Source organism: Puma concolor, chromosome C1 (genome assembly GCF_028749965.1).
Source record: "Puma concolor isolate L17-30 chromosome C1, mPumCon1.1.hap2, whole genome shotgun sequence".
Classification (NCBI taxonomy): Eukaryota; Metazoa; Chordata; class Mammalia; order Carnivora; family Felidae; genus Puma; species Puma concolor.
In genome coordinates, this window is record NC_141674.1 from 24,191,481 (window position 1) to 24,210,925 (window position 19,445).

At 41.8% G+C, this 19,445-nt stretch overlaps 1 protein-coding gene across 3 annotated transcripts in view; it reads right to left on the reverse strand.

Annotated features, from left to right (window-relative positions):
• PTP4A2 (protein tyrosine phosphatase 4A2) overlaps positions 1 to 18,274 on the reverse strand; it is a 31,907-nt gene extending 13,633 nt beyond the window's left edge. The window contains exons 1-2 of one of the 3 annotated variants that reach the window (XM_086716310.1): positions 17,897 to 18,274; positions 847 to 1,546 (exon numbers count right to left, since the gene is read on the reverse strand). In XM_086716310.1, coding sequence (XP_086572436.1) covers positions 847 to 942 — 96 coding nt within the window. In that variant the 5' untranslated portion in view covers positions 943 to 1,546; positions 17,897 to 18,274. Of the gene's footprint in view, positions 1 to 846; positions 1,547 to 2,000; positions 2,135 to 17,194; positions 17,321 to 17,896 lie in introns of those variants that run through there. The other 2 variants (XM_086716311.1, XM_086716312.1) reach the window with 2 other exon arrangements.
• Positions 18,275 to 19,445: the final 1,171 nt, after the last annotated feature.

Below are 19,445 nucleotides of genomic sequence, written 5' to 3' on the forward strand. Positions count from 1 at the left end.
AGTAGTAAATAATATAACGCCTAAAACTGCGCTTTTTTTTTTTTATAAGACTGATTATAACGTTGGGTACATACTAAGTATTCAATAAATATTATTTTTATTATTAAAAATCTGACAAAAGAACTGCTAATTATGTAGAAAGGATATTAAAAAAACCAGCACTAGACAATCTCCCCAAACTCTGTAAGTGTTCTTTTAAAAAACTGTTGTAGGGGCGCCTGGGTGATTCAGCTGGTTTTTTTGGTTTTTTTTTAATTTTTTTTTCAAAGTTTATTTATTTTTGGGACAGAGAGAGACAGAGCATGAACGGGGGAGGGGCAGAGAGAGAGGGAGACACAGAATCGGAAACAGGCTCCAGGCTCTGAGCCATCAGCCCAGAGCCTGACGCGGGGCTCGAACTCACGGACCGCGAGATCGTGACGTGGCTGAAGTCGGACGCTTAACCGACTGCGCCACCCAGGCGCCCCTCAGCTGGTTAAGTGCCCAACTCTGGATTTCGGCTCAGACCATGTTCTCATGGTTCGTGAGATCGAGCCCTGCCCTGGGCTCTGCGCTGACAGCACAGAGCCTGCTTGAGATATTCACACTCTCCGCCCCACCCCCCTCTTTCTCTCTGTCAGCCCCTCCCCTGCTCACTCTCTCTCTAAATAAATAAACTCTAAAAAAAAAAAATTGTTATAATTAATTCAACCCAATTTAAACAGAGACTGGGAAGGATGACCACCCACATTCCAATCACAGAAATAAATGGCTTTGTGGTAAGAGATTTCTTTACTAATGGTGTTCACTTATAATGGAACTTTACCTATAAATCAATCCAAAAAGTAGACCATACTACAATCTTACCTCTGTGAACTTGTTGAGGGTAGCATTGGTAGGGTTGTGAGTTATCAGAAAACGCATGTTCTCATAGGAGATCTCCACAGGGGCTGGACGGTTCATTATGGCAAATAAAAAGTGTGAGCGTGCGTGTGTAGGTGTGATGGGGAAAATGAAAAAAAAAAATCAATAAATCTTGAAATGTTTCACAGCAGAAAACATTAAAAAGACCACTAAAATGCCTAGTATCAATCAGTGTTTTCTCTATTCAACTTGTTTATTCTTTAAGAAGCTTCTCTCTTCAAGGTAAGCAGAAGTATTTAGAATCCACTTGAATCCAAATTCAACTTGGGCCTCAATGTCTGCAGATGGATACCTTCGGACTCCAAAAATTCCAACTACATACAAAACTGAAGTAGCCTTTACTACATTTAGGCACTAGTGAGACAAGTTAAAAGTGTAGGTTGCTTTCCACTTTTGTTTACTTGATGCTTAATTTTACTGGAGTCATTAAAAGAAATATGCTTGCAATAAAAAAAAAAAAAAAAAAAAAGCCAACTGTTTCTGAGGCCAGTCTCGGTGTCCAGAGTCTTCAAGGCAATGTTAATTATGGCACATAGAAGCCCCAAGCTCACTTGTCAGCGAAAACGCTGTGCTGAGCCTGGCAGAAGTCTGCCCTCACGCTCAGAATCGCCATAAATGTGCAACGTATATTCCAACGAAAAACCTAGAGGAGAAAAGCAGAAGTAAAATGAAGTGGAGGTTGACAGCATAGTAAACATGATGCTCAAAGTCATGAATACATTCTCTGTGAGCCCAAAGAGCTCTGAAATGCTGAAATGCCACCAAGTTTTAATTACTGTCATCTATGAAGACTAGGATAAAAATGTATACCAAGAGTTTTAAAAGTCCAAAATTCAAAAGTGTGTTTTTTCTTTTCCAAAATGGGATTCAGCAAAATTTCTGTGTCAATAAGATTATTTGTAACAAGTCATTTTTTAAATGACTGAATTTTTAAATTCACTTAAAATAGTTATTAAAAGATCCTTAAAGAACCTTCCGTCCATAGGCTCTTTGTAAAGTTCACAGCAATCTTATTCTTCTGCTTTGATGGTTAAGTCTTTCATATACACACTTTGCTTAAAATAAGATACATCTGTAAATGGATGAAGGATATTTACCAAAATTTCACTCTGAGGACTGAATTCTTTCTATCCAAAGGATATGCAATGGCCCCCAATTATAACACTAGTCCATAAAGTACTTTTTGAAAAATTAGCTTATTTTCCTCACAACTCTGAGTACTTATTGCTACCTAGAAGGAATGAGGAAAGAGCATCAGAAAAGTGAAATGACTTGTCTAGGTAAATGTCTTCTGTTAATCCAATGTTTTTCCAATGTACCACACATAATGCCTGCTACCTCAACTAATGCATGAATCCCATCATCTCATTTCTAGCCCAGTTTACTTCTTTACTATTTCTCACATCACATCTCTATCTCAAGAGTACAAAGCATCTAAAGGTCATTGATTCACACAGCATTCTTCTGCCCAAGTATTAATCCATCCCTAAGACAAGGCAAAAAAGTGGCAGAATTTTTTAATATTATTTTGGGCCTGCTGCTTTGAAACACAGTAACCTTTATAGTTAGCTCAGTCAGAGTATCAAGATAATCATAAATTGCTCTGAGGATGCCTGGCTGGCTCAGTCCGTAAGGGTTTGGAAGTGAGGATTTGGGAGTTGGAGCCCCACCTTGGGGGTAGAGATTACTCAAATAAATAAATAAATCTAAATAAATGAATAGCTCTGGAAATAGGGACAGGGTCTAAGTTCTTTCACTTGCCTCTTCTCAGCCACCAGTAAACGCTTATTTAGTAGTCTCTGAAAAGATGATTTGACCAGATAGAAAAAGACATGGAAGATAATGGCTACAGAACCATTTTCAGGAAGAAACTAAAATGCATCTAAGAAAGAACCTAAGCTTACAAACTTTCAAGCCTATTCTATTCACAAGTCATCTTTTTATGATATTCTTATGGCACTGTATTTTGTTGTCACTGACATACTTGTGACTATATTAACCATGGACACAAGCACAAAACACATAAGAAATCCAAAATGGCATTCTAAGAACTTCAATACCTCAGCAGAAGTTATACACTACAGTAAAAACATGAAACTTCTATACTCAAACTAAGAAAAACAAGAATATACACCACCACTTTCCCAACTCCTAATTCTAACTCTAACCACAAAACACAGCCACCTTAGATTACACATTTCATAGAGTACTACTCCCTGTGCAGTCAAGGAATTTTAAAGCTACAAGAAACTTACAGGCAACTACTCTGACCTTGGGGGGGGGGGGGGGGGAGATGATGTTTGGGAGGCAGATTAAAATGACTTAACTAAGACCACATCCCTAATAAGTAGCAGATCAAGGACAAGAACCCAGATCTCCTAACTCCATTCATGTTTCCAATTCTGACTAGGAGGAACCCACATATTTTTCAAGTCATAATTTTTTTTCATGCAACTGTAACTTTTATTCAAATATCTGCTTGGATGTTGATCTGCAACTCTGTGACCTTAAATAAGGGGAGAAAAGATTATTAAAGTAACCACTCAACAATGGTTTGCATGCAGTGAAAAGCAAAACACAAGGAAATTCTAACCTATTGGAATCCCTTTGGTTTAACGATGTTATCACAGCTAATATGTGTGTCAGCTGAGGAAAAGCACTGAAAGGCCTGCTTTGTAGGGATGGCCAGGCTTAAAAGGTTACAGCTCTAGCATTAAGTTTTCTACCTAGTCTCCAGTGTTTGTCTGCTCAGCAAACAAAACAAATGTTATCCCATCTTACTCCTCCAACTTCATTTTAGAAGGACCACTTCCAAGGATAAGGATAATTCATTATTAGATTTTCAATTCTTAACACCATACTGAGATCCCAGGCAAAGGAATTTCTGCCAAATGAAACAGTATGTTCTATCAATGTTAACAGATACATGATAAAAACAAGCTTCTGCTCCTTCTTCAGCCCCCCTCCCCAGTTCAACTACACATCAACAGTTAAATGCTCTTGCACCTGTCAATTCAGATAAACTAATGTTAATTCCTGTAACAGACATAAGAACACAAAACAAGCAGTCTGCAAAAAAATCATAAACAACTCACCACAGCTGGAAAATACTCAAAAGTTACAAAGGCCTGTTATTTCAGCATAAACTTAGCACCTGCACATCTTACAGGAAAACTTTCTTCTAAAACTGTCTCACTGGCATTAATTAATGTTATCTTTTAGAGAACTTAACTTTTAAAATGTTGAATTTGGGACATTTCCTATACAACATTTCCATTTTTAACAAAAGATGGTAACTTCACTGCAGGATTAGAAGGAATGGTCTGTGACAGAAAAATCCATTTGATTTTTTTTTTTTTTTTTTTTTTTTTTTAAGAGACAGAGACAGAGCAGGAGCAGGGCAGGGTCAGAGAGAGAAGGAGACACAGAATCCGAAGCAAGCTCCAGGCTCTGAGCTGTCAGCACAGAGCCTGACCAAGGGCTCAAACTCACGAACTGTGAGATCATGACCTGAGCTGAAGTTAGAAGTTTAACTGAGCCACCCAGGCGCCCTGCAACCGTTTTTTTTTTTTTTTTAATGTTTATTTATTTTTGAGACAGAGAAAGACACAGCATGAGCAGGGAAGGGGCAGAGAGAGAGGGAGACACAGAAAGTGAAGCAGGCTCCAGGCTCTGAGCTGTCAGCACAGAGCCCGATGCGGGGCTTGAACTCACGAACTGTGAGATCATGACCTGAGCCGAAGTCGGACGCTTAACCGACTGAGCCACCCAGGTACCCCCCTGCAACTGTTTTAAATTAAGGAGACGGGGGCGCCTGGGTGGCGCAGTCGGTTAAGCATCCGACTTCAGCCACGTCACGATCTCGCGGTCCGTGAGTTCGAGCCCCGCGTCAGGCTCTGGGCTGATGGCTAGGAGCCTGGAGCCTGTTTCCGATTCTGTGTCTCCCTCTCTCTCTGCCCCTCCCCTGTTCATGCTCTGTCTCTCTCTGTCCCAAAAATAAATAAAAAAACGTTGAAAAAAAAATTATAAATTAAGGAGACGAAGAGAGGAAAGAGGGAAAGAGAAAACAGAATAAAGAGGAGACTGGAAACAAGCAAGCAGAGGCCTACCAAGCTACGATAGTGTACTGCCAGAAAGACTAAGTCAGTAACACAACAGAGACTACTCAAAGCTTTGAAAAGCGGTGTATTAGAGTTTAAATGTCCTGTGTCAAGTCTAGTCCTAACATCTGCTTAGATGAGAATCAAAAACCAAAATACATGAAATTATACACTAACCATCAGTTAATCATGGTATATTCTTAAAAAGGAAAACCATGCCGAGGTTAAAAAGAATAAAACACATCTATGTGAAATATGGAAAGATGGCTAAGAGACTAATAAGTGAAAAGAGCACATGATAGTATGAACAGTATATACAGAAATACCTGTGAGTGCTGTATAGCTTTCATACCCATCAATTATCTGGAGAGTTACAAAGAGGTAACAGTGGTTGTCTAGGGGGTGGAAGGGACTGGAGCTGGAGGCCAGAACTCTGAATTACTCTACCATAATACATACCTTTTGAAATGTTTTGTTTTTCATATATATATATATATATTCATATATATATATTACTTTTATAAAATTCTAGGGTATGGGATGCCTGGGTGGCTCAGTCGGTTAAGCATCTGACTTTGGCTTAGGCCATGATCTCTCCATTCATGAGTTCGAGCCCCACGTCAGGTACTCTGCTGTCAGCACAGAGTCCACTTCAGATCCTCTGTCCCCTTCTCTCTGCCCCTCCCTTGCTTGTGCATACACGAGTCCCTCTCTCTCTCTCAAAAATAAATATACTTTTTAATTAAAATAAAATTCTAGGACGATAAAGAACCCTACAATGATTTACAATTTACGTTCTCAGGGCACCTGGGTAGCTCAGCCCATTAAGCGACTGACTTGATTTCAGCTCAGATCATGATCTCACAGTCGTGAAATGGAGCCCCACATCAGGCTCCACGCTGGACTGTGAAGCCTGTTTAAGATTCTCTCTCTCTCTCTCTCTCTCTCTCTCTCTCTCTCTCCCCCTCTCCCTCTCCCTCTCTCTCCCCCTCTCCCCTTGCCCCTCCCACACGTGCATACTCTCTCTTCCCTCCAGCCCCCCAAAAACTAAAAACTACAATTTACATTCTCAACAGTGCTATAACCATAGGATTACAAAGAGCCTTAAGAGAGAGCTAGTCACTCTGTCCCAGGCAGGCCTGTACCTACACAATTCCAGACAGTTTTCTTCTTTGTTAAAGATATGAAATTATTGGGGCACCTGGGTGGCTCAGTTGGTTAGGCATCTGACTCCTGATTTCAGCTCAGGTCATGATCTTCGTGTTTGTGAGATTGAGCCCCAAGATGGACCCACGCTAACAGCCTGCTTGGGATTCTCTTTCTCCCTCTCTGCCGCTTCTCCCACTCACACATGCATGTGCACTCTCTCTCAAAATAAACAAACTTTAAAAAAAGTATTAAATTATTGAGTAACATTCAGGTTCCTCTTTGGCAACTGTAATTCTAAGTTCAAACATAAATGAACAGAATTTGAGGGCAACCCAAACTTACTAGGCATCCTTTTAAAAATCCTGTCAATCCACTCACATCAAGTTTTCCACTGAGAAATTACCCCCATTTCCAAATTAAATAATACAATAAACCCTCTAATTTGATGGGTCACACCAGTATTCACCAAATTAAAACAGTAAATTATAACATAAATGCACAATAAAGAATTCTAGACCTAAGAAAAAAATCTAAGAGCAAAGGTCTAGAAAAACAAGCAAGCATACATTTACTGTTGCTTTTCTTACCAGAAATTCTACAGGAAGTCATGCAAATTTGAGTCAGCTTGGTTTATACAAACAGGCAACATGAAAGCATTATACTGCATATAAGGCTAAAACCTTGCAACAATCTCTTCCTAAAACAAATTCATCTCACTTCAACAAAGACACCAGCACTTCTCTTAAACTAGAAATGAATAATCTGTCAACAGTAAAGAATTCCTTCTTCTGAAGAGTTAAGACATCCTCCTTGCAATTTGGCTAATTAACAATTTATTAATAATTCAAGTGTATATTAGACATTTCCTATGCGTCATATACTTTTATAGATGCAGCAAGAGCAGTAAACAAAAATTCCTGTCAGGGTGGATCTTATATTTTAGTAGGCAGAAAAAGACAAACTATGCCACTGTTACAGAGGAAAATGCAAAGTAGGGGAATCTACAGTGCCAGAAAAGAGAGGTTTTCCAATTTTAAATAAGGCTATCAGAAAAGGCCTCACTGAAAAAAGTGACATTTTATCCAAGACCTGGGGTGTGAGCCAAATAGATATTTGAGGGAGCATTCTAGGCAAAAGGGATTAGCTGTTGCAAAGGTTATGAGGTGGGGCCATGCTTGGAGTGTTCTAGGAACAGCAAGGGGGCTAGTGCCACCGGAGCAGAGAAGGCAATGGAATGAATAGGGTCAGAGAAATAAGAGAGCCTTAAAGGTCAACGTAAGTATTTCGGTCTTGTTCCAAGAAAAATGATAAGGTTTCAAGGAAGATTGACAACTTATGTTTAAAAAGACCACTCTAGCTGCTATGTGGAGACAGATAATACGAGTAGTGAGGGCAGAAACACGGAGATCTGGTAGGAACCACTGCTAGCCGTATCAGGAGAGAAATAGCTTGGACCATGGTAATAGCAGTAGAGGATAAGGAGGGATCAGTTTCAAGATATACTTTGAGGTAGTTCTGTCCAGACTGGATGTGGGGTCTGTGAAAAAAGAAGGCCCTGAGTAACTCCAAGAACTCAGAGAAGCCTAACTTAATATTCTGAGTCTATTCAAACAATGGACCATAAAATCACCACAACACCATGCAAGAAGAGTAGGGAAACTCTTCTGTATCGACTGCATCCTGACCATTTGTGGGAAAATGTATCTTAAAGACTTGTTAATTAAGGAGAACTCAACTTCGCTAATGAATCTTCTAGTTACCTGTCTCAAACTGAAATCATACTCTTCTTTCATACCCTACCAACTCATCAGAGCCTTGTAGAAACAACAGTTCTACTCTGCTACTTTGTTCATCCCTCGATGGTTGCCATTTATCAAGCTAAAATTGTATACATCTGGATCCGTGAACTTAGACAATTCAAATTAATGTTAGTTCCCCTCCCCTACTACAGTGGCAGGGAGTTGATAAGGAAAGAGGTATCATTAAATTCTACACAAATTAGGATCCAAAATATCTGTAAACAAGCTAAAAATACCAAGATGCTTCTTTACTGCTAAAAAAAAAAAAAAGTTTCATAGTTACTGTCTTGGTTATTCCCACTTTTCCACTTCCTCATTTAAGGAGGGAACTTGAGAATCAAGTTCCAGTACAGAAATCAATAATCACTTATATAAAAAGAAATCATGACCTTGATGGTGGGAAAGTATCTTAACATTTCAGAACCAGCCTGAGATACATGGCCTGCCACTCAGAAAGGAAAGTCATTAACCAACAATCGCACCTGCTTCTGAGAACAGTGACCGTTATTTACTGAAGTCCTGTGGGCTCTGTTCCCACTCAAATGAAAAGGGAGTGGTTTTCAAATTTGTATGTGCCCTAGTGATTAGAAGTACTTGTCATTTTCTAGTAATTCTTAACTATAAGATGAAAACTGCATTAAATATCTTCAATACCACACTTGAAAATATTTACTTTTCAATTTTGTACTTTACTGTTTCTCTAAAAATTAGCAATTCTCCAGCTGAATTTCTTTTCCCAAAAATGTTATTTTTCCTTTAAATTTAAATAAAATTTTAACGGTGGTAACAGGACTATGGCCAGTTTTCAGTTTTTCCAAAATAGTCATTTGAGGGGCGTCTGGGTGGCTCAGTCGGTTAAGCGACAGACTTCAGCTCAGATCATGATCTCACAGTTCGTGGGTTCAAGCCCCAGGTTGAGCTCTGTGCTGACAGCTCAGAGCTTGGAGCCTGCTTCAGGTTCTGTGTCTCCCTCTCTCTGTGCCTCTCCCACTCATCTGTCTCTCTCTCTCTCTCAAAAATAAATAAACATTAAAAAAAAATTTTTAGGGGCACTTAGGTGGCTCAGTCGGTTAAGGGTCCGACTTCAGCTCAGGTCATGATCTCACGGTTCGTGAGTTCGAGCCCCACATGGGGTGAGCTCAAGCCCCACTGTGGCCTCTGCACTCCACACTCTCTGTCTCTCTCCCTCTGCTCCTTGCTCACTCGCGCGCTCTCTCTCTCTCAAAAAAAAATTTTTTTTAATTTTAATAGTTATTTGAATACTGGTAATAACATTAAAAATCCTAACAGCACAATTCTAATATTGGGCTTAATCTTATTGATTTCAGTAAATCTTTTGTTATTTTTTATTATTATTTTAGAGAGAGTGTATGAGCAGGGGAGAGGGAGAGAGAGAAAATCCCAAGCAGGCTCCATACTCAGCTGAGAGCCCAACGTGGGGCTTGATCTCACAACCCTGGGATCACGACCTGAGCCGAAATCAAGAGTTGGGACGCTTAACCAACTGAGCCATCTAGGCAACCTTTTAAATCTTTTAAAAGTTAAGTTAAATAGCTCTATTAAATTGATTCTATTTATTCACACTTTTCCTTTCTAGGCAAAGATATTACGGCTATCATCTTCACGGGCTTTGCGTTTAAAGACTTTGGTTTACGTGCACTTTAAGACTCCCAATGTTATAAACTTTAAGTTCACTGTTTTCCTAAATAACTGTGGTAACCTCTTTTATATAAAAATAACTATCTCATGGGGGGCCTGGGTGGCTCAGTCGGTTAACCAGCCAACTTCGGCTCAGGTCATGATTTCGCGGTCCGTGGGTTCGAGCCCCGCGTCGGGCTCTGTGCTGACAGCTCAGAGCCTGGAGCCTGTTTCAGATTCTGTGTCTCCCTCTCTCTCTGATCCTCCCCTGTTCATGCTCTGTCTCTGTCTCAAAAATAAATAAACGTTAAAAAAAAAAATTAAAAAAAATAATAACTATCTCAAATTCAGCAGCACTCCCGTATAATTAAATTATAATATTTGTTTTTTTTCCTTTCTTACCTCCTTTAACCTCAAAAGACTAAGTAATTTTCCTGGAAAACAATTTAATAAGTTTTAATCATTTTAATTTAGTTTCCAACATCACTGTATGTACATTAACCCAGAGCCACTGAATTGATTATTTCATTAATAAAGAAATACATTTGAGGTTCTGAACTTCAACTGTAATAATGCAAATTCAGTAGTGAAAATCCAGAAAAAAAGAAAAAGAAAGAAGAAAGAAAATCCACAAGGACACCTGGATTCATCCTGTCAACACCACTTTGAAATATTTTCTGAGCTATATCAGGACAGTTAGAATGACTGTAACAGCTGTGAGTTCCCTGAGGTTGCAAAATAGATACTTGGGAAAAGGTTATTTGAATCACCTTTCAAAATAACCTACAGCACAGGAGCAGCATGCAAAGTAAGAACTTCCAGGCTATTGTTAGCATTATTTAAAATATATGTTTCAGAGCTGAGCAGTTTATGGGTCAGCTTAACTCTTTCATTTCCCCATTTTGTCAAATATATTGAACATTATTTAAAGGTCCTGTTTAAATATCCACCACTGACAGGGAGGGAAGGAAGCTATGCACAGGATACAGAATAAAAAACATTCCAAATTACATCTTGTCAGCATAAATTCTTTTGTTTGAGCCCCAGAAATTTTTCTGCTGTTAGGGCATTTTGGTCCAAGTTTCCCCTAAAACCGGTTAAGTTACACTTCACTTCCTCTCCTAAACTTGCTTTTTATAAATTACATTGTACTTCACAGCCATCTCTCTCTGTGTACTCACTGTAATACAAGATAGGCAAGAACCCAAATCATTCTATTTGGAGCTGCCAGTGGCCTTTTAAAATATACTGTCTACCCACCAATTGTCCATTAATGGCTTGATGTTTATTTTCATAAAACACAACATTCACAATCTTTAAAAACCATACGGTGAAAGCAGTTGTTTCACATTAAAACATGAGAGTGAAGTAAAAATGGTGAAATACCTCTATAACACCATGTCAAGGGATTATTATTCTTTGCTCACCAGTTTAGGTCAACATGGATTCACCTTCCTTCTCTTCCAACTTAAAGAATGCAAAACGTACTTTCTCGTCCTCTTCCTCCAAATGCTTACTGAGATGGGGGACAGTATGCCACCTCTGAATGATACTAAAGTGCAGCATATCCAATATAACAACGAGCCTTTGTGGAGCTCTTTGTGCACACCATACAAACACTATCCAGGATCAAGAGCCTAAAAGAATCCACATGGGTGAAAATATTTGATGAGGGACATTAAAATTTCATATTAATGCCACATACTTTGAAGACACAAAGTATGAGTAGAATGGAGGAGGATTACGACTTCTGAGGAAAGGTAAAACTTTTCTGACAAGACTGTAGAAACAGTGAAGGGCCATGAGAAAGGAAAGGAGTCTTTGGTTAAATAACTCCAGGAGGCCTTGACCATGCTGAGAATTTCAAACCAATCTGAATGCAATAAAAGCTTTTAAGAATTTAAAAGTAGGAGTAGTAGTCAGGGAGTGACTCTTTACTCAATGACAGAAAACAAATACGTCACATTGGTGGACATCTTCTGATCTACGGAGCACGTCCATAGTTACAAGCTTCACAAAAACAGACTCTCAACTTACTAACTCCTACCTCATAGGTGAATTATTTTTCCTAGTAAACAGAGAGAGGAGTTTAACTAAATTCTACTTGTTGACGACCTCCAAATGAAGATCTCATTTCACTAGAAAAACAATTCAGGGCATAGTCTATGACTTAAATTTGGACTGCTTCTCATCTTGGAAGATCTAAATTATTTGAGTAACTTAAACCAATCACCAAAGGAAACTTGTTTGCATCCACACGTGTGGAATGAAGAATAATGTCACTAGAATCTATTGTTTCTCCATCATATCCTTCTCAATTTGCTGACAAACCCTGCCGATGACTCATATCCTTCTGCACTAACCAGTCATTCTGCTCCCTCATGAGAGGCTTTTCATAAATAATGGAAAGTAAAAAACATCAATTTGTTTTGCTGCTAAAAACAGTAAATATCAGCATATGTCTATAAATCCAATTTACGGATACTGTGTTGATACAACCTAGTGAACGTCTCCTATAAGACTGCTCAAATCTCAACTAAAACTAAAAGAGGACTACAAGAAAGCAGACTGAATTTGAATTCTTGTCAAAGGATACATTAGTTAAGAGCCAACATTTTTGACCACTGCAGAAATAAAAACACAAAGTAATTTATCTGATCTGCTAAAGCAAATATATCATGTGTGCATTTTATGCCAAAAGAATTAACATTTTCTGAGAAGAATGAAATTTCAACCCAAAAATACTATGAAAGGAATTAAATATCTCTAAAGGCAAAGACCATTCTAATGGTCAAAATATTTTTTCAAAACAGGCTCAACTAGAAAAGAGTCACAGAAAAGCTTAAAATCCTCTATCGTTTAAAAAGGCAATGTTGTGCAACGTAAATTTATATTCAAATGATGAAATTTAGCTTCTAGGCCCCTTAAAATGAAGTAGATGCTGTATTACAGAATGTATGGGTAAGAAATCCATGCAGGCAAACAAAAAACATTTGTATTCAAGTAACAAAAAACTGTTGGTATAATCTGTCAACTCCTCACAGTCATTTTGTCAGGAAAGATTTTGTGCCCTGTCAATCTATGCTGATTGAACAGATAGTTCAGGGAAAACCACCGTAAGACGTGCAGAAGGGTCATTTTCTGACCCAGGTCCTGTTAACTCCACAGGGTAACTGTGGAAAGTAGACAGAGCCCACAGTGCTGTGCAGCTTCTTTCTTAGAGGTGCTAGACTAGTGACAATTTCCATTCAGCCCACATAGATCTCCACTACTCCAAGGAGAGAAAACATACATACAATACCTACTTGGGCTCTACATCAAGCAGTCCTATAGGGCTCCAAGTCCCAAGACAGTGGCCAGAAGTCAAAGAAGCTAGAGAATGTGGTTCAGTCAGTAAAACAAAGGGTAACTAGAGAAAGCGACCAGACACCTCTATACATATACACTAGCCCTAAGGATGAAAATGGATAAAAGGCTCTTCTAACATTCCAGATTAACAGACTCAAATCACCATTTCCCCCAAAATTTGTAACTGGTGGTATCCATTGTTCATTAACAAACCCAAGGTACAAAATTATGTGAACTGTAACATCACAGACTCTTGCTTTATCTTAGAAAATAGTCATCAGTCTCTATATAACCCAACTAGTGTCTTAAGAAAACTCTCAAAGCAGCATTATCACCAAAAGAGCAAACAAAAAATATGCAGGTAACTGAAGTATCCTTTAAAAAAAAAAAAAAAAAAAAAAACAAGAAAAAAAGAAACCCTAAAAACTACATTTCAAACAAAAGGCCATCTGCTTATGTATTTAAATTTAAGTTCATCTGCTTATGTATGTATGTATGTATGTATGTATGTATGTATGTATGTATGTATGTATTTAAGTAATCTCTCTACCCAATGTGGGGCTCAAACTCATGACCTTGAGATCAAGAATCACATGCTTCTCCGACTGATCCAGCCAGGTGCCCCAAGGCCAACTTCTTTAACATCTACTTAACTCCTATATACCTCCCTATAAAATGACCAGAGTTAACTCAAAAACAAGTTTAGCCAGAGATTTAAGTACCTTAAGCCTCAAGGGGAATTTTTTTTTTATCCACTGCCATCTATTTACTGATACTCTTTAACTTGGATTCCAAAACCTGGGATTCAACAACTGATTCTATAAATCAATTTCTTTATCTGTACAATTTAAAGAATGCCACTTACTCAAAGGATTATTATGAATTTTAAGTAAGATTTATGATTCAGCATACGTAAGATTCTCAAGAAGGGAATGTTGAAATTTATTTTTTTTTTTCAACGTTTACTTATTTTTGGGACAGAGAGAGACAGAGCATGAACGGGGGAGGGGCAGAGAGAGAGGGAGACACAGAATCGGAAACAGGCTCCAGGCTCTGAGCCATCAGCCCAGAGCCTGATGCGGGGCTCGAACTCCCGGACCGCGAGATCGTGACCTGGCTGAAGTCGGACGCCCAACCGACTGCGCCACCCAGGTGCCCAGGAATGTTGAAATTTAAAGTGTAATAATGTTGGACATCACAAGTATCCTATGACCTCAAAATCTCTACCACTGCCCTACTCAATAAACATAACTAAATCTACCACGTTAAAATGATGGATCTTGATATTCAGTTGCTCAAAACGTTTAAAGATCCCCAACTTCTATAAGTAGTATAGCTGATTATACAGTACTTGAAGAAATCAATCTAACTTGGGTTTCACTCGTTAACTTAAGTTTCGCTCTTCCAAGAGCAACAGCTAAAAATTTATGTACTGCCCCTCTGCATCTTATCTGTAAATGTTTTTTCTAGAGGCTTCACTGGTTAACAATCCCATATTCCAACAAAAAGGTACAGTATAAAACCCTGTTAAATGAACCTTTACTAAATTTCAACTTTGTCTCAAAATCATAAAAAGTTCTATAACTATTACATACAAAACTTCTACCTTTGAAAGAAAAAATGTTAAGGGGCACCTGTGTGGTTGTCAGTTAAGCCTCCAACTTCAGCTCAGGTCATGATCTCGTGGGGTCTGTGGGTTCGAGCCCCACGTCCAGCTCTGTGCTGACAGCTCAGAGCCTGGAGCCTGCTTCCAATTCTGTGTCCCCCTCTCTCTCTCTCTGCCCCTCCCCCTGCTCACACTGTCTCTCTGTCTCTCTCTCTCTCAAAAATAAATAAACATTTAAAAAAAGTTAAGACAAATTGTTAAACAAAGAGCTAAATCTTAAGAAAAACAAATCTATTTTACCTCATTTCACACAAATATCTTTTCAAGGAAATATGAGACTTTCAAACTTCTTAAGAAAGTTATACACAAAAGCATTCAAACATTTACTCTTCCTAGTGCCACCAAAGTTCAATGATGTTGTAAATGATTTCTGCCTATAAATTTGGTTCGTTCAAATTAAATATTACTAGACTGACTCATGGAGGGAGTGGTTTGACTTTTGCTGTTCTGAGTCAGAATATACCCAGTTCAGCAGTTCTAAACAATTTTTCATTTGTATAGGTGTCCTAAATGCTAGCTTTTTCCAGTTACTAAATATGACAAACTGTTGCCTTAGAAAGGTCTTAATGGTGATAATATTTTGAATCTATATAGTTCAATTTATAATTAACAAAGTGCTTCCACATGTATTTTCTCACTTGCCTTCACAATCTGAGTTAAATATCTCATACAGCTGAACAGAAAAGACTTTCACAGAGGAATGACAACTTCTAGTTGACTCTTAACCCCAGTAACTCTTTCTCTTTCCCCCAAAATAAAAAAACATAAAAGGCTGATGGGTTTCTTTAATCAGACTTTCCTCTCCCAGACATATCCCAGGTGCCTCATAAAAACTATGTCTCAAAGCACACACCCTGGGGCCCCAAGAGTTTCAAGGCAGAATCTCCACCCACATAAAAGCCTAGCTTAGGCCCCAAAGAGCCTCAAGTCAGCATCTCCTAAATGATCCCTTTGCCTCTGGCCATCTAGTCTTCTGCATTAAATTCAACATTTCTCATCTGTAGAAGCTGCTGGGTCACTGTGTGGTTGAGAAACCTCAAAGTGAGACAACCTACTGCGAGGGTGGTGATGGTGTAGTGGAAAAACCAAGGACTCGAATCAGACAGACCTGGGTTTTTAATCCAGCTCCAATTCTTATTATCTTGTGACCTGGGACAAGTTACTTAACCTCTTTGCGTCTCTATTATCTCTTCATCTCATCACTGTAAGTCATTGAGGGCTCAGCACTGAATCCCAAGTGCCTGACAAACAAAAACCACTCAGTATGTGCCAAATAAACGTAAATGAGGATCCCTACAACCTTCACAGTAGCTGTGAGATTTAAATGAGAGTGTATGAAAAGTACCTGGTGCACAACAGGCACTTAATACTAATTAGTCCAGTCCCCCACTGAATATTAGTTAACAATACTATTCACTACTTCTGAAAGCAGAGAGCATGGCATGCTAGTGAATGAGAAGGACACTCTAGAAAAAATATAATTTCAGACTTCTAATTACACGTAGATGCTTTGGTCTATAATTCGATTATGTCTACTATCAAAAGGACTACCTTCCTCTCTGCTTATCATATTGAAAGACTCCCAACTTCTAAGAAACTTATCATTAAAGTGTAAAATCCATACCAAATACTCTTTATCAAAAACCCCTACTTCCACAACACAAGAATCTGGCAAAGTCCATTAACAATGTCTATTCGAGGGGCGCTTGGGTGGCTCAGTCAGCTGAGTGACTGACTTCAGCTCAGGTCATGACAGCTCAGAGCCTGGAGCCTGCTTCAGATTCTATGTCTCCCTCTCTCTCTGCCCCTCGCCCGTTCACACTCGATCTCTCTCTCAAAAATAAACAATCATTAAAAAAAAAAAAGTCTTTTCACTATCCAATATGAAACAATTTTGAAAATTTCAGATCAAAATACAGGCAAACAACTTCTCACCATCTTCACCAACACAAGTGATTCTGGAGCCTTAATAATGTTCCGCAGCCTTAATTTCCCTTTGCACATTGAACAAGGCATAACTTCACTCACTTCCTGTCTGAAACTACTGTAAATAACTACCATATTCTAATCCAGCACCAGTTGTAGTTTGGTGATTCCAAACAGACAAGTAGGTCTGTGGTGATGCTAGAACTGCTGAGCACTTTATATATTTGTTTCTTGACAAACTCCAGGGAATAATAAACTAGCCTGTGGGTCTTCATCATCATCATCATCATCATATTATTTTTTCTCAAGAGTTCTTCTCCAGAAGGGTAGAAAAGAGGCAAAACCTAACAAAAATTCTTTCCACTTACCTAACAATAAAATACCTTTCACCTGAAAAACCAGCAGTACTTGTACAAAAGCGTCTATGCCTCTGAACACTCTAAAGACAAGAGTCGAGGATCCTGGGCAATAGACAAGTTAGCGTTCAGAGGGCCAGACTAGGTTGGGATGAAGACCATGTCCTTGACAAATTTAGAAATTTATATGGATGTCATAAGACATGGGGGAAAACATTCACCCTCCCCCCCCTTCCGAAAAAACACGACCGTTCTTTTAGAAATCGCAGAACCAGAAGATTATAGTGCCATTGGAATAGACTCCTATACCGTTTCCTCATACTGGAACCCAGGAACAAGACGCTCTTGGAAAGAACTCTCTAACCGAGGACACGCGGGTTCACTATCGCCATACACAGCGATCACGATCACGGAGAGTCTCCAGGATGCCCGCTCACACGCTGGACAATCGCAGGCACACCCTTCCACGCTCCCTCCTCTGCCATTCACCCTCTCCCCGTCCTCCCTCTCACGCACCACTCATATTCCCCCCCACTCTACCCCATACACTGACCGCTCTCTCCCTCTCCCGCTTCCTCACTCTCCCCCATTTACCCCTGTCGCCTACGCACACTCCCCCAACACACCCCCACTGCCCTCTACACTCCGCCCGCACTCACACACACACATTGACCCCGGACACGGCCCCCAACTCTCCCATCCACACCCCCCACTCCGTCTTCCTCACCCCATATGCACACCCAGCCCTCTCCCCAACTCACACTGTCCCCCTCATGCACGCACATTCCCCACACACACACTCCACATTCTTGCACACGCACAGTCCCCCCTTCCTCACCCACCCTCGTTCTCCACGCTTCCCGGCTGCGTTCCCCCCGCCCCCGGCCCGGCCCGGCCCTCCTTCCGGGGACGTGTCTCGGGCCTGCACTAATGGCTGCGGCGCCTCCCGCCCTCCCCTTCCCCGAGGCCCCGGGAGCCGGCGCGGGGGCCGCCCGGGAGGAGCGCACTCACGCTGGCGAGCTGGGGACTGGGCATTGAAGTCCGGCGGCGGCGGGAGCGAGGAGGCGCCTCTCTCCTCAGTCACCTCGGCGGCGGCGGCGGCGGCGGTAGCGGTGGCGGCGGCGGCGACGACTCCCCCCCAGCCTCGGCGCGCGACACCCGGCCCGGCCCGGCGGCGGCGGCGGCGCGTGTCCACGAGTCCGTCTTGCTGCTGCTGCTGCGGCCGCCGCTGCGTCTCCTGCTGCCGCCGCTGGCCCCGCTCCCGCCGCTGCCCTGTGGCGTCACCTCGCGCCTTGCCCGGCCGCCGCTGCCGCTCCAGCCGCTACCGGACGGACGACGGTTACAGCCCGGCCGATCGCGCCGCCGCCACCACCACTGCGCGCGCAGCCGGAACCAGCTCCTGCCGCCGCCCCTCAGGGGGCGCTGCGGGGCGCGGCGCGCGCGCCCACTGGCCCGCCCCCCGCACCCGCTGACTGGCTGACCGGCCGGCTCGCGGGGCGGTTGAGCCCGCCCACCTACCCCGCGGGGCGCTGACCCACTGCCCTCGGCGCCTCCCCCGCTCCTCCTCGTGGTTCGTTCCGCTCCGCGCTCCCGGCTGCGGAAGGCGCGTCCATGTGACCGGGGAGGGGGGGGGCGGAACGTGGCCTGGGGAGTCGTTCGCCCACACCGCGGCCCCCTCAACCCGCACCTGGGCGGAGGCGAGGGCTGGTGGCCGCTGTGTAACGTGCAAGGTCGAAGGGCTTTTTCCCGCATCCCGAGCCGCGAAGCCTGGGGCCAGATCCTGATGGGACGGGGCGGCGACCGAGCCCTTTGCCCGGGGATTTCCAGCTCAGAAGTGACAACCAGGGCAGCTCAGTACTTGGCTGCCCTTCCTCGAGGCCCCAAATAAATAGCGTGTGCGTCTGCAATTGTGAAGGATGTTTCTGCCTCTCTCCCCGCCCAACTCCGCGCGACACACACACACACGCACACACACGCACACGCACGCAAACACACATCCTAGGAACCCTCCTTGACAGACCAAAATTCAAACTTCCGGGACGGAACATCTTGGGCAAGTTATTTCCTCTCTCTGAGTATTCTCAACTATTAAGTGGAAATAGTTAGCTACCTCATAGGGCTCTTTTCACATACCAGTGATACAATGTATGAAAAATGCCTGGGTTTCCAACCCAATGTCCCCTTTAACGACAGAGATTATCCTGGAGAATCTACTATTCTCTCTTGTGTTTGGAAGGTGACCATAAATTCTTTAATTCTTTGCCAGACCACGAGTTCTGAGTTTGGGTTTGGAAAATGTGGTCACTGGTGAGTTGGGAGAGTGGTCTGGGCCACTACTGGATGGCAGCCAAAAAGAGGAATTCCAAACTGGCTTGGGAGGAAGAGGGGAGGCTCACCCATGAGGGTTGGGGAGGGGGGCTTGACCTCCCCTGTCCACCCTAAAATGTCTCACCTGCCCAGAAATGCCACCTGTCCAGAAGGGGCTCCTGCCCCTTAGGCTGCTTCCCCTCCACCACACACATGATCATCTGGCCCTGTGCGGAGAAGCAGTGGTCAGCAG